Genomic DNA, 15,554 nt, shown 5'->3' with positions numbered 1-15,554 from the left:
GTGAAAGGGGATATTATTGTTTATCTATTTTTCGCTTCTTACAAATCATGAAGTGGCTTATACAAATAGACTGGCAAAGTTATGTCTTAATTATTAATTTTGTTTTGAAGTTGCATTGGCTTTAGCGTGAAACCATCAACACTACAAAAGCCATGAGGTACTTTAAAGAAAGATGCTAATAAAATGGTTGATTGCAGCATAAACCACTGGGGCTCAAAATGTTAAAGCTTTTCCACATTACAGTGGACAGTACTGATCTTGTAACTGAAATCTTCATAGAGTAAAAAGAAAAACAGTTTCAGCTTACACCTACTAAACATGTACCATATTTACCTGAGTAAAAGATGACCCCCCCCCCTTTTTTTTTTTTTTTTTGAGAGGCTCTTTGATAAAAATTTATTTTTAACACTTTCAGACTAATCAAAATTACAAACTGTTTTATTGACATAAAATATGTGTCAAATAGTTAATATTATACCTCTTTTAAACAGCCAGTTTTTGATTGTCTACATTTTAATACTACATAGGGGAAGAAAATAAACAGAAAGAAATGGTTTACATTAATTTTCAAACCATTTTCTTTTCTACCTTTTCAGCTTACTATCATTGTAGTCCATGGGATCACTATTTATTTCTCTCTCTCTCTCTCTCTCTCTCTCTCTCTCTCTCTCTCTCTCTCTTTCTTCCCCCACCCTTTCCTCCTCCCTGAATACGTGTTTACACTGTCTCTTGCTTTCAAACACATTACCTGACTGCTGCTCCGTCATTGGCCATATTGAACCAGTTGACACACACTCCTTTCATTCCCATCATACGAGCAATGACAACATTGCAGAAGAAACAAATAAGTACACCACTGGCCCTTCTCTAGACTTTTACCATCTCCTGCATAAATCAATACTATTATTGAGTGTGTATCATCCAATTTTAAAGTCAGTTCTATTCTGAACACAAATGGATTCAAACAAACTGCAGCTTAAACACAGTAGATGTCCATAAAAAGCCAAAAGGTTCCTGCGGTTGGTAACTTCTCACTTACCGCTTCCCTCTCTGCAATCAGCTCTCACTATTCCCCTTCCAACTCTTCTGTAGTGCTGAACTTGAGCAACTGTGAAAAACTGACTGCAATATTTTATAGTGTGCAGGTCACATGTAACAACATAAACTAATACATAAATAAAAGATCATAATTACGATTCAGTCCCATTCTCAAACTTCCACTCATCCCACGATCTGGTGACATCTGTTGGTGCTATCTCCACAATGGGTGTTGCTGCTGTAATTTATTCTCAAGATAACAATCACCATCAGTTTAATATGATTTATTTCATTTGTTGACATTTCATTCTGGATTAATTTTCAGTCTTGTTTCAACTGCATGTCACCATTGTGTTCTAAAGTGATTAAGGTAACATTTTTACCCAGTAAATGTAATACGTGAACAGCAACTGATTTTCTCATTTGCAACCCGCTCAGTGAATCATTACAATCTCTCGTAACCAAAGAAAATATGGGTCTTAGTTATGAATCAGCTAATGTTTCTTGAAATAAGACATTTCTGTTTTTGAATGTTACCTTTATTTAAAAATAATATTTGTTTGCAGTATCCATACAAGTATGAAAACATTTATTGCAAACCTGTTCAAGTACACAACTGTCAAATTTTAATCAGAGCAATAGACTGTTGTTGTGGCTAGTTCACAGTTTCTTACCACTCTCTTGCACTAGCACCGCATGAGTCAATGAGTCAATGTCATGTGATTGTTCAAACAATGATGACACTGCATCAAACAGTTCAGTGTATCGGGAAATCTTGAGCCTGTTGGAACGTAAGTGTCGTTTCCTGAGACCTGCCTTTCCAAATTCTTCAAAATAAATTTACATCTGACCTCAACAGCAAAAGCTCAATCTCTAACTGTAAGACGACCCTTATAAATGTAAGACTATCATCGTAAACAATGTAAACATTTTAACCTTGGCAACAGTAGTTTAATCTGTGCATATGAGACGACCCTGTATTTTTCGTACGATGAATTTGGGGAAAAAACTTCTTATGATCGGGTAAACATGGTACTTGACACACTGATTTTTGTTAAATTATAGAACCATTTTTTATGTAAGTACTACATTTAAGGTTGTAAAAGTAGGTCAAATACAACAGGACAGAGTAATCTTCCATTGACAATCATCAAAAACAGTACAATGGCCATAAAATATAGAACACTAATCTCCAATCCCAAAATTATGAAATGGAGGACATCTTACATATGTGTGTATGAACTAAAAGTGAAATCCATGTTTGTAGGGAAGCGTAAAAGTTGTTCAGAAAATGTATGAAGAATAAGATAATACACAGCGCTTCAGGAAGGACAGTTGATATTTGAGCTGATGTCTATACAATCTTGATTAAAAAGGACTGCATAGAGAGAGTTTTTATTTTCAGTAGATAAAACTGCATGAAACTGATATGTGTGTTTATGATGGGCAGATCTGAAATTTTCAAGCAGTGCAAGAACCAACCTGCAACTTTTTCTTTCTTCATTGAATTGGATAACAAAAAATAACTGGTTTCTACTTTTACAATTACTGGTTTCAGATAGGGCCTACAGATATAAACAGGTCACTATTGCAGTGTAAGAAGCCTCATATGACAATCTGTGCTTCTCTGTGTAATGGTGGGTCTTATGTTGGAATACTGATCTGAAGATGGCTGTGCAGATCACAGCTAAAACCAGTAATTTCAAAAGTAAAACTAACGATTGTCATCTGCTGGTACAAAAGAAAAAGAATATTTTTGGAATCTCGTAATTCTCCAGAACTACAGTTATATAATACTTCACACAATGTGCAATTACTGGTGCACACTTCCACATACCTACAGACAGATCCTTTGGTGCAGTTGACACTCTAATGTGGCTGTTTCCTCAGCAGACTTACAAGGATTGTGGACATATATCTACTGAAAAAGTGGCAAGGTGAAACAGCATTTGTACCAGCATGTGTCTGACAAGCCTTTGAAAGGGATGGTTAATGAATTTTTTTGGGAGTAATAATACTACTTTTTTGTTTCCATATTTCAGCTTCCTTGTGTTCCAACCCTTGCCTCCTGAAACTTATACTGCTAAAACTCCAATTCACTTGACGGGACACTATTTTGGGACTGACCAGTTCAGGACTACTCCAGTTCGTAAATTCATGTGCTGGTTGATAGAAATTGCGTGTTACGGCACTGTAGCTTTCAAAGGGAGCAATTCTCAAGGTGACAGATTCAGTGACTTAATTTTCTTGACATAAGAAAGTTGTAAACAAAGTCAGTCTCATTACTTCTCGTAGAAATGCTGTACGTAGGAATCGCCACCATATAATATTCTTCATAAGAGCAGAAATTTATTACCTCTTGGCACAGAATCATATTTAACTTATATTTCGTGTGCACAGAGTACACAACTTTGGATACTGTTCCAAGGAGCACTATAATAATTACGTCAGTATCTTCGTAAAATATGAATAAACAGGGCATATCTTCCATTTTTGGTTCAGTAAATGACAGTACGTGGCTTGCAAGAAATGATATGTTGCACATAATTTATATGTGCCATACAAAGTGGTAGTAAACATGGAAGTAAGTAGTACTAATAAAATGAGAAGCTGTGCTGTATAAAATGGATGTAAAATCATTGAAATCTAAGTGTGTCTACTAGAGGTTGAACTGCTGTGGAGAATCAGGGGGCTGGACCTAGTGAAAAATGTTGACAAATTTGAGAGTTCAGCTGTGTGCACTAGGGTCAGGGGATCACCTTATTTGCATCCTTAAAATTGTCATAAATTGTCAGGAAACTTCCCGACACAGTCAATCTGAGAAATAAATGAATTCGAATCGTTCGGATCTGCCAGTTTGTTGAGCACAAGTACACTTGTCCTTCTGTCTCTCTTGTATATGTTAAAATGATTTTAACAAAACTGTTTAATCACACAGAATCAGTAAGCGTACGACACCCCCCCCCCCCCCGCCCCCCCCCCCCCCCCCCCACACACACAAAAATTCCAAGGCTGTCAAAAATAATGTCGTGTGTGTGTGTGTGTGTGTGTGTGTGTGTGTGTGTGTGTGTGTGTTTTGTGCATTGTACTGTCCAGTGTTGTATGTGTCTGCACATCACCACTGCATTCCCCCATTTTGAGTTTTGCTTTTTTGTGTGGTGATTGCCATTTGTGTTTCCTAATGATTTTGTGAAACAGTCTGCAGTATGTTGCTAAATTCCAATAACTTTTTATATATTTAAGACTGAAAATCTCAAATATGTTTGCATTACTAAACAAACAGCATAAAAACCTTTTGTAAATAATTAAACATATACATGTTTTGTTAATTACTTTAAACACCATATTCCAAATTATAGGTGGTTTTTCTTTTAGCAATAATGTGCAGAAAACTTGTATTTTTAAATTATATATATATTTATATGCGATTTAATTTTGTTGTTTATTCTAGGGGTCAGTGTGCACAGAAATCTCAGCTTTTTTGTCTTTTAAACAAATGTAATTAAGACTACCAGTGATCTTTCGAAAGCTGGCAAACTTCCTTCTTAAATGCTAATAGAACTGTAACATTCTAGCCTCAAACAGTAACAACATGATTAAACATTTGGTATTGTTATAAGTATTGTTTGTAAACTGATTTAAATACTTCACACAGCTCTGGCCATAATAATACCTATCAATCATCATCAGTTTGAGCGATGAGGCTGATGCACTTGCGGAACGTTAAAAGTAAATCTTTCTGACTTAAAAAGAAAAGAACACTATTTTGTTGTTAATTCCTGTAAAGAAAAATATTTCATTTATAATTAATTAATTATCACTGATATTTATTATTGTATCTGAAATATACTCTGACATGTACATTGCAACATTTTTAAAAATTCGTAACTGTGTGTTTAATGACTATTATTCCTTAAGTGTTCGTGATAAAAATATTTAAAACTATAATGATATCATTCGTATTTAACAAATGGAACATTGCGTTCAACTGAATTTCAAATGTGGCATGTTTTAGGCATTAAGAATTTCAGTTCCTGTACTTTATATTTTGTGTGTGTGTGTGTGTGTGTGTGTGTGTGTGTGTGTGTGTGTGTGTGTGTGTGTGTGTGTGTGTGTGCGAAAGATGGAGGGAGGGGGGGGGGAGGGGGGAGAGAGAGAGAGAGAGAGAGAGAGAGAGAGAGAGAGAGAGAGAGAGAGAGAGAGAGAGAGAGAGTTCTTTCATGTGTTTTGTGTAGTTTTGAACCCATGAGACTTGTTGCAGCATAAGATCTTAGTGGTACACGGATTTCACAAGAGGATATGCAGTGTATGAACAAGTGTGTGTTTTCAAAATACAGGTATATACTGTGCAAAAGTGTCTCCTATGATAACAATTTTTATGTTGTCTTAACTTGTCACTGAGAGCAGAGTACTGCATATTCTACACCAAAAAGGATGTGTGCTAAACCCCCCCCCCCCCTCTCTCTCTCTCTCTCTCTCTCTCTCTCTCTCTCTCTCTCTCTCTCCAGTATATATCATGTAGACCAACTTGGGCATAAAAGCAAGATAGCAAGAAAATATGGGTATGATCTGATACTGTTGCTGAAGGTTTTCACCCTGGAATTGATTGTTTTGTAGTGGTTGTAATATTATTGGAAAAATTTAAATTGATCGCAACATATTCCTTTGAAACTGCTTGTTATCAGTCTGTAGTTTAAATCTAGGACTAGAATGATTCAGCGAGAAGTTAGGCAATTTCACTCAGATAATATAGTAATGTGTGTTCTATTACACAGCTCTTAGTCACTAAAATGCACAAATTTTGAGCAGAAGATCTGGATATTTGGGAAACAAAGTAAAAAGAAAGAAAAAATTAGAAAAATCACTTCCTTGGGTATATTGATAGGCAAATGTCATTTAATCACTGATGCTGTTCAAAAAAAGGAAGGGGGAGGGTTGCAGTGTGATTTTCTCTCTACCGTATGCTTTTAGCTGTAAATAAAATGTTCATTGAACAAAGTAGTGTTCAGTTTTTCATGTAGAGCTAACAGTAAAACAGTTCTGAAAAGAAAATTGGGTAGTTTTTGATAATTTGATGTGCATCATTTAATCAGTCACTACCTTGTGCCCGGCCTACAGGGAAAATAATTAGACTATAACTGTTCTCAGTATTTTGTCTTTAACAAAAGACTACATATTTTCTGTAACACAGCACAGAAAGGCTACAATAAAAAGTAATTGAGGTCAGAACTCGTATAAAAGGGTAGAGAGCAGACCATGAGGGCTGAAAATGAATGGTTCATACTGGTTTCCAAGAAACTATGGAATAGAGGGCCAAATTATAAACAATCTAGTGACAAGACACCAAAGTACACTAGAAGAAGAGCACATAAAATATTCTGTTTACTTAAATCTTTCATTGTGAACATTCTAAATTTTTCATTTTGGACATTCATCAGTCAATATCTGCACACTTTTTTACGTGACTGCACCTCCTCTCTCTACTGAGTTTACCCCTGTTTTTTCTTTTTTATTTGATTCCACTGTGATTGATGTAATTTGCTATTGTGGGATATTAAATTTAAATATGACACCTTGTGTCTTACATGGTTTAAGTTTCTCATACTGTGTGTGCATGATCTAATCTCATGTAACAAGAAAAACTTTTATCTCCTAATGTGATTTTACATTGTACAGTCACACACATAATCTTTCCTTTATTTTCCTCATACCCATTGTGCTACTATTCCCCTTTTTTCTTCATTAGGGCACTGTTGTCCATTTGCAGATTTGTTGAATGAGCATTTACTGACACCACAGCATTAATTAGTCAACACAACCACAAAAAGGAAGCCTCTTAAGCAAAGCAATGCACTCAGCATTTTAAAATGTTAGTACAGGTCAGGAAAGTATCCACAGTTGAAAGATGAAACACCACGAAGATCGAGTTGCTCTTTGTCACGGGGTGTACTGTACATGGTAGTGCAGTAGATTTGCAGAAACTTGCCAATGTCATAGTGTAATACTGGCCCATGTCCGCCTCCATAGTGCAACGGTACTGTTATTGCCTGCCACGCAAGGGGGCCCGGGTTCAATTCCTGGCAGGGGACTGGGTGTTGTGTGTCCTTCATCATCATTTACTCACAAGTTGCCGAAGTGGCGTCAATTAAAAAGAGACTTGCAATACGGCGGCCGAACCTCGAAGGAGATATCCTGGCCAATAAATGCCATACGATCATTTCATACTGGCCCATTAAAAGGTATATTTTGTTTCATAATTTGTTTTATGTACACATTTACATTCATTTCCTCTAAATGTTCCTTTGTTTCTGTGCTTTGTCCAAAAAATTATAATTCTATGCCACAGAAGGTTTCAGGACTGAAATTTGTCATTATTCCTTATTGCAACTGGCTGGGTAACAAGGATATGTGAAGCTGTTAGTTTTTTCAAACTAGAAAAAGGATGGTTTTAAGACATGTTACACACACATGGATCACTTGATGATTAGAGATTTTTAAGGATCACACAGTCACTATTGCATTACTCAGTAGTATCAATACTGTTGTGAGTGTGCTGTGTTCAGTTCAGCGTCTATTTATTACCATTGTTTGGTTTTCATTTCATTTCATTTCACATCAGTGAATGGACAGCATGTAAAAGTCAAAATTTTTACGAAATGAAGTATTCATCTATTCAGGAGCTGATGGTTTATGTGAGTAGCAGTAACTGTAAAATACTTCTAGATCATTTAATATAAGGAATCAGGATCTTGCACGAAGTACTGTTTCTTCCCTGACTGAGTTAAATCACATATGACAATTGGAGTGTTCAAACTGTTTGGTGATCTGATCCTGTACTGAGTCAGTTCAACTGATTTTGAAATTTTTGTGTGTAAGGGGGCAGGACACATTCTATAGCCTTGCTTCTTTTATTATTATTATTATTATTATTATTATTATTATTGTAATTACTATTTTTAGCAGATAATTTATCAATTTGCCATGTGTTCAGATGGTTTCAATATTAGTAATATTTGTGGTGTTGGAAAAAATGGAATGTAGGGATTAGACAGTGTGAAATACATGGTTATTATAAACCATTCATTCATTTTCAAAGTTCTATATTTTCCAAAGTATTGCCTGTACAAATATGATTGATGCATGAACAGAGCTGTAAACTCACAAAGTTCTCATTGTGTCCACCAGTTGATGTTGCTAGTGCAGTGTCTTGTAAAGCAAAAAAAAAGTGTTTTTGTATACTGGAATATGTAACACCTTCTATTTATCTGGAAAGGTTAATCACCACAATGTTAGAGCATGGGGCACTGAAAATCCCCACGAAATTGTGGCGTATGAAAAAGATGTGCTCATGGTTAATGTTTTCTGTGCATTTCCACAAACAAGGCTGTTTGGGCTATTTTTATTTTATGGGAGAACTGTGACAGGTATCTCTTACCTTGACATGTTGCTGTTGTGGTTGTTTTCACAACAGACTGCTGATTTTCAGAATTCATTTTGCAACAATAAGGGGCACCCCTTCATTGGAGCATCTGTGTTTGTCCCTACCTAAACAGTGAAATTCTGCATCACTGAATTGGGCATAGTGGTTAAGATTGTGTGGCCCTGTTCACTTGGGCCCATCCCACTTTTCCCTGTGCCCTTTCACCCTACAATATCTCCCTACCCACAAATTCAGCTTGTTGATGATTATGTCCCGTAGAGTTACCCAGTAGCTGGGATTTTGGTTGCTACATTTCACCCTTTGTTCCAAATAGTCCCACACACTTTCTACTTGAATGATTAGCTTGGCAGTCGAGGTGCAACAGTGATAGTCCCTGACTGAGTGTTCATCAAACCTGGAATGTATGTGTGCAGCTTTATGAACAGGGCTGCTGTCTTGATTGATTTGAGTGTCCACAGCATACTCATCATAAGGGTGTAGAAGAAAGGGCACACTGAGAATATTGAAATAAACATCTTGTTTAATGTTCACAGTAACTTGAATGGGGGGGCCACAGGTTTAAGAGTGATTGTAATTGAGAAGTTTGGCACTTGTCCTGTTCCCTGTCACCTAGGGTCTTTTTACGTGGTCTTGTTGCAAAAGGCCATGTCGGGCATCCACAAATCGAGTAACATCATTCATAGATTAGTCCAAACATGAAAGTTCCTTTCTGCCATGTGTTCAAGTCAACCCATCTTACTGTGTTAATTTCATACAAATGGCTGGCACATACACACCAAGTAGTTACAGTTCTATAGCACTCCAAAGCAACCAGTTTGCTCTGTTAAGCTTACAGTGTGACCACTCTGTTTCTCCATGACACTATGGCAAATATCACCAGGATAAAAAAGATGGAGAATTGTGTCAAACTAGTCACAGTCCAAAAAATAAAGTAAACTGTGATCACTTCCAAAGGCTAGTGGCTGTCTGTGCTGGCTACTTATGTGAAGGTTCTGAATTAAATGAACAGAGTCGTGTCGGCTATTTATAGTGAATGCTTGGGACTTCAGACAAGAAGCTGCTTGAATGAATGTCCAACAGTTTTGATACACAAGTCATGAAAGTGGTGTCAAATAGAGCAACAATCACGTGGATGGAAGCTGTATATCTTTTAGTGAAATACCCCATTCCAGATCTGAAACTTTTGAAAAGTATTAAATTGTTATTATTAAATATATTACTGAATAAGAAAAAATGATCATATGTCATATTTGTTTTGATGTGCTACAAAGTGATGAGTCTGTGGGAATTAAAAAGTTAATAGAATTTCTGAATTTACTGTATGTGGATTTTGTTAACAGGGAAAAGATAGTACTTTTTGTAGAGATTCTGTATGTTGTTGTTAAAACACATTTTAATAGTTGCTTTCTTTCTGTTCTTCTCTTTTCTCCATTCGCGGTTACTTAATGGCCGCAAATAACAGGTCGCCTCCGTCGGATAGGCAGAGCTTCGCGCAACTACACCATTGGATTCGTCACACACCACAAGAAGTCCATCCACGAGTGATTTGGCTACCTCCAACAGAAGTTCTGTGTGTAGTGTGTCACTTTATGCTGCTCCATAGGTGTTGTTGTGGACGATAGAAACTGTGCTCTGTTTTTGTCCTCTACTCGCTATCTGTGAAAGTTTTGTAGCTGGAAATGGGAGGGAAAAAGTGAAAAGTGCAGAGGAGCACCAAGTTTGTAAATGTCCTGTCAACGAATTACAGATATGTTGAGCTATTTGTTTCTTCTTTCCCCCCTTGCTTTTTGAAACAGAACACTCGATATTTCCTTCTTGTGTATTTTAGGATATACTCCCTCCTTCTTCTTCAAAACCCTTCATAGAACCATTCAGTGCTAAACAGTGAATGTTATGTGCACAATTTATCAGGCTTCAGATAGTTGTAGTATGTATAAAATTTCACACTTGATGATATATGGCAACAGCAAATGTTCAGCTGCTTGAGGTGGCCTTGAGCCCTGTAAATTTTTTAAGTTTCTGAATACAATGCGTACAGAAAAAGAATGAAAAGAATTTCTTTGTTATTGTTTGAGAAACTGGCATTTTCTCCTGTTCATAAACATGTTTTAAGCAGTCACTAATGGTTGTGAGGAGAATTAGCTTTGAAGCTGGGACAATAATATTTTCTGACATGCACGTCATACTCGAATTACAAGAAACCGATAGCTTTATCATTTTTCCGTTGTGTCATATATGTTAGGCTTTTATAGCAATAGATTGGAAAACTTTGTAGATTATATCAGCACTGATGTTTCCCATTTTAATAAAATGATAGAAAATTTTCACATCAAACAGCTGTGCCTCACATAGAAATGTTTTGCTATGCACAATTTAAACAAAATAATGTGAAGAATTTTTTTACTTGCACCGCACATTTTTTTATGTGAAAATAGTTCTTCGCATTGTATGTCCATCGAGACCCAGTGTCACAGAGGTAGTTATTTCTTTGGCATTTCTAGATGCAGTGCTTATTGCAAAGTCGTAATTGCATGAAATAGCTGTTTGTAAAGAAACTGCTTTTATGTGACTTCTTGTAAATTATCTATTGTAAGTATTTTGTAAAGTTTTTCCCATATATTAGATCAAATTAAAGGTCTTAAAAAACTGTTTTGGGCTTCTCTTTCACCCTCCATTGCTGAGACAGTGTTTTTATGATAGTGACTTGTATTTGAGAGCAGCAGAATTTTAGACACCAACCTGCTACAGATTGCTGATGTTGAAATATATTCTTAAATGGGCTAGGGACAATTCTTCTCCATCTTTTCCCAATGACCCATAACTGTGACAAGGACTCATATTCCTCTGGAATGTATTGGGTGTCAACCTGTAAGAGGTGGCACTGCTGATTATAACATGAATACAGCTGCAGAGATGGAAAACTTTTACCTGTAAATCATAAAGTGACTGGTGAGTATTAGATGAGATTATATGCAAAATGTTCAGTTGATGAAGTGGACATAGGGAATAGACCATCGTATAAAAGTTTACTTCACTAAATGTTTCTCAAGTGATCTGTTAGGTTAAATTGTTGGCTTCACACATTTTTTGGCAATGACTTGCTGCAATCTGCAGACATCTGCTGGTGAATGCCATACTGACGTGCAGCAGAATGTCCTTTTATATCTGTATTACTCTCACTATAGTGGTACAGCTTGTAAAATAAAACATATAATACTGTAGCATATATACACTACCCTTACTTCAACATATAAATTACCCTTACTACACCACTGCCATTCCACAGCTCTGATCCAGCTGAGGGTACATTGAAGAGCCAAACCATTACAGCCACTGCCCACCAAGATATTTAATGCCACCTGGTGGTGTTTAGGGCACACAGTGTGGAAAGGAATATTTAAGTGGAGCAGAGATGATTGGGGAACCATTCGAGCGACAATAAGAGCCGCAAATAGGGAAGTCCACTGACATAAGTGACAACGACAAATGACAGATTGTTATGGCACAGTGTCTGGAACTCAGCATCTTGGTAAGAGCAATGCTGGTCAGCTGTTCACATGCTACTCATAAGCATCTAAAGAAAGTGGTTGAAGAACAGAAACTGTGATTAGGTGACTAGATGTTGGAAGTCCATATCTCTTCCAGAATGTGGAGGTCAGAGGCTTGCTCATCCTGTAAAGCAGGACTGGTAGCGATTTATGCCAGATGATTACAAAGTGCATTGCTGATGGATGCAAAAGTGCACATTGTTGGATTTAGGACTCCACAGCAGATGAGCCCCACATTTCCAACGACACTGTCAGTTATGGTTGCAATGGACATGGGAGTGTGGAGATTAGACTGTAAATCAATAGGAATGTGACACTTGGTCAGATGAATCACATTTGTTACACCAGGTTGGAAATTCCACCATCCAGGCAAACAGTTTCTTGAAATGTTTACTGTGTCAAGGACACAGGCTAGAGGGGGTGGAGTATTTTGCTATGGAGGACACTCCCCTAGGCTTCCATGGAGCCTGTGGTAGTAATCAACGGCACCACAATAGCTGTGGACTTTGTTAACATTATTGTGGATCACCTGCATCCCTTCATGCTGAAATGTCTTCCCTGACATCAGGGGCACCTACCAGCAGGATAAATGTTTGTCACAATGCCAGGATCATGGTAGACTGGTTTGAGCAGCATGATAGTGTACTACTGTTGTCTTGGCCACCAGATTTGTCCGATCTGAATGCAATGGAACACATGTTGGATGCTAATGAGCAAAACTCTGGCCTGTAACTAATGGGAAATGTGTGATCTGCATGTAGTCATAACGCCACATAACTCCAACAACTATCAAGAACATCTTAAATCTGTACCATGCAACTGTATTGTGTTCCAAAAGAGGACTAGGATGCAATTAAGCAGGTAGTAATGAATTTTTGGCTCATCTGTGTATTTCATTTTACTGTGTTGCTATTTCGTGGAACGTAAATGACCCATTAGGTGTTGTGTGAGGCTGCAGCAGGTTGTTATTGTAGTGTACAATATTAACTGAACCAGTTTCATTCACAAAAATGTTTTTAAATGTAAAATTGTTTCAGTATGCTAGATGAAAATAACATGTTTTAAAATTTGATCTGGGTACAATCCTTCCTGTAAATGAGGAAGTGATATTCACCAAATGTTGCAGTTTAAGACTAAAATTATGACATTCGGAGAAGGAGCAGGTCCAGAGTGATTCTGTTAACAACCGCCAAATAGCTGAATAGGGTGACAAATTCTTAGTGGGTAGTGGTGTTTTGTGTGTGTGTGTCCATCCAACAAAACATTGGAAAAGTGTAAATATTTCAGTGTATGTGCTGCATAATTAATGGGAGGTTTGGAAACAGCAAGTGAGAAACAAATTTAAAGTTTTATGAAATAATTGTAGTGTCAGTATTTCTGTATGGCTAATTGCTGTTGACACTACCAAGATACAGGATAGAGGAAAAGATATCTGAGCATGAATAAATGTCCTTCATTGTGTGTGGTGTGCATTGTTTGATATGGTGGCTAAACAACTGACATTGGAAGGGTTCTAATGCAAAAAAGATTAGGAAGAATAAAATTACTGACAATCAGTTACAGGTTGTATTAGAAGACAGTGTTTCCAAGTACAGAGATAAAGAATCTCAGGAAGATGGCTGGAATCTTGAAAATTCAGAAACTTGACATAGTGATGATAGTATGGAAGTATGGAAGTAGAACTTGCATGTGTGTTTCATTCAGTAATTAGGAGGGGGAGAGAGAGAGAGAGAGAGAGAGAGAGAGAGAGAGAGAGAGAGAGAGAGAGAGAGAGAGAATGATGGTGATGAAACTGATGATGAGGAAGGATTCCTAATATTTGAAGTAAACAACCATGAGATGCGTAGAGTATGGAACCATGTGACATGCAGTATAATCTACAAATCAAGAATATTTGCATATTCATCCAGCTAGCAAAACACCAATCAATTTTTTTAGCCTACTGATTGCAGATGACATTCCTATTTTTAATGCTGAAACAAAGTACAACACAGTGAATATATTTTTGAGTGAAAATATGAAAGATGGATTTAAGATTTGTTTCTGGAAGCACATACGTATGCAACAAATGCTTGTCAGTTTGAGAATTTCGTAACATGTGTAAGGTAAAATCCCTCTGTTTAGAGGACTACTGGTAGAAAAATTTACCATATGAAATCGAGGAATATTTATGATTATGAGCAGAGGCAGACATATGATCATCTTAGACTCATACAGTGAGACCCCTTATTTTACATTTTCGTGTGGTATAAATTTAAAAAATTCATAATTGAAGAAAATTTTTAAATACAAGCAAACACACATGTGATTGGCATATACAATTAAAAATCTCAATCCTCTCCAATACTTTGTATAAAATCTGTCTAAGTGAAAGTAAGTAAATGTGCAATACAATGTTCATGCAATAATTCATGCTAATGAATTTCATCAGTTTGTAAAAAATCACAAACATGTAACAGCAACTAAAACTCATCAAAAAATTGAAATTGGTATCTGGGTACAAGTTAATCAAGGTGTTTTCCAACATGCTACAACTACAGATTATACAATCAAAGCCCATGCTTTTGAGAAATCATTCTGTATGCTCATCCAGAAAAAAAAAGTGAAAATTGATGAACATGTTGAATTAAACAAAAAAAAAATTGCAGCAGCTAAGTGATTATACCATAAGCATAAATGCAGACATCTGCTCAGTGACAAAATTTGGCACCACTGCTGTCACTGTTTAATGGTTTTCTTAAGAGCTGCATTTCATATGCTCACCACTGTTAAAGTGTTATTTTAGGCTTGATGAGAGAAACAGAGATGTGAAAAAATGAGTTTACTTTCCCAGTTCACATTACAAGCTCATCAGAAGTAGGCTCAGTGAATTTATGTACATTGTCTAAAATGTAAATTTGAAAGAAAGCTCAGGTACTAGAGCTCCACTTCATGCCATAGTTGTTGCAACTGTAGTATCATATTTGAACATGAAAGTCTTTAAAATGTGCTGTCACAAAACCCTTGCTCTACTTCCGTGTGTTGTAGCACATCATCTGCATGAAAAGTATATTTTCAGCACTTCACAAAATGCTTTCACCCCTCCCTGCACTCCTGTCATTGAAGGGCCACTGCCCCTCTCCACACAGCAAGTGAGCTCTTTTTACATATGTTAGTGTGGTGTGATGTCCACTGACTATTGGGTGATTTGCCAAGCCAATAGGAGTTCACTAGCTGAAAATGGGCAGCATTTTCTCAATTATGACCAAGCATATTCTTAGACTCTCAGTGCTTGAACTTAAAACTGTAACGATTGATAATGTTGCTGAATACAGTACATTGGAATTACATGCAAAAATATGAGACTGAGTTATATGTGGCACAAGAAAAAGTGGTGGCTGGAACTCTTCGTCACATAGTAGCTTGGTCCAGAAAACTTTGGGTCGACTGTCTTGGTTTTCCATTAACCCTGCATCCTAGCAGTAGTTGTTTCATAATTGCCTGGTGAAGCTAAATGTTGCAATTTGTGTTTCCAACGCTAATCATGG

General features: G+C 36.8%; 1 protein-coding gene across 6 annotated transcripts in view; it reads left to right on the top strand.

Moving 5' to 3' along the window:
* Positions 1 to 11,128, top strand: part of LOC126428283 (tropomodulin) — a 388,068-nt gene extending 376,940 nt beyond the window's left edge. For 4 of the 6 annotated variants that reach the window (XM_050090197.1, XM_050090199.1, XM_050090198.1 and 1 more), the window contains one exon: positions 9,942 to 11,128. In XM_050090197.1, the coding sequence (XP_049946154.1) occupies positions 9,942 to 10,024 (83 nt within the window). In that variant the 3' untranslated portion in view covers positions 10,025 to 11,128. The remainder of the gene's footprint in view (positions 1 to 9,941) is intronic. The other 2 variants (XR_007576810.1, XR_007576809.1) reach the window with 2 other exon arrangements.
* The last annotated feature ends 4,426 nt before the right edge of the window (positions 11,129 to 15,554 follow it).

This window comes from Schistocerca serialis, chromosome 12 (genome assembly GCF_023864345.2).
Source record: "Schistocerca serialis cubense isolate TAMUIC-IGC-003099 chromosome 12, iqSchSeri2.2, whole genome shotgun sequence".
Lineage (NCBI taxonomy): Eukaryota > Metazoa > Arthropoda > Insecta > Orthoptera > Acrididae > Schistocerca > Schistocerca serialis.
This window is presented reverse-complemented; position numbering and strand designations above follow the sequence as displayed.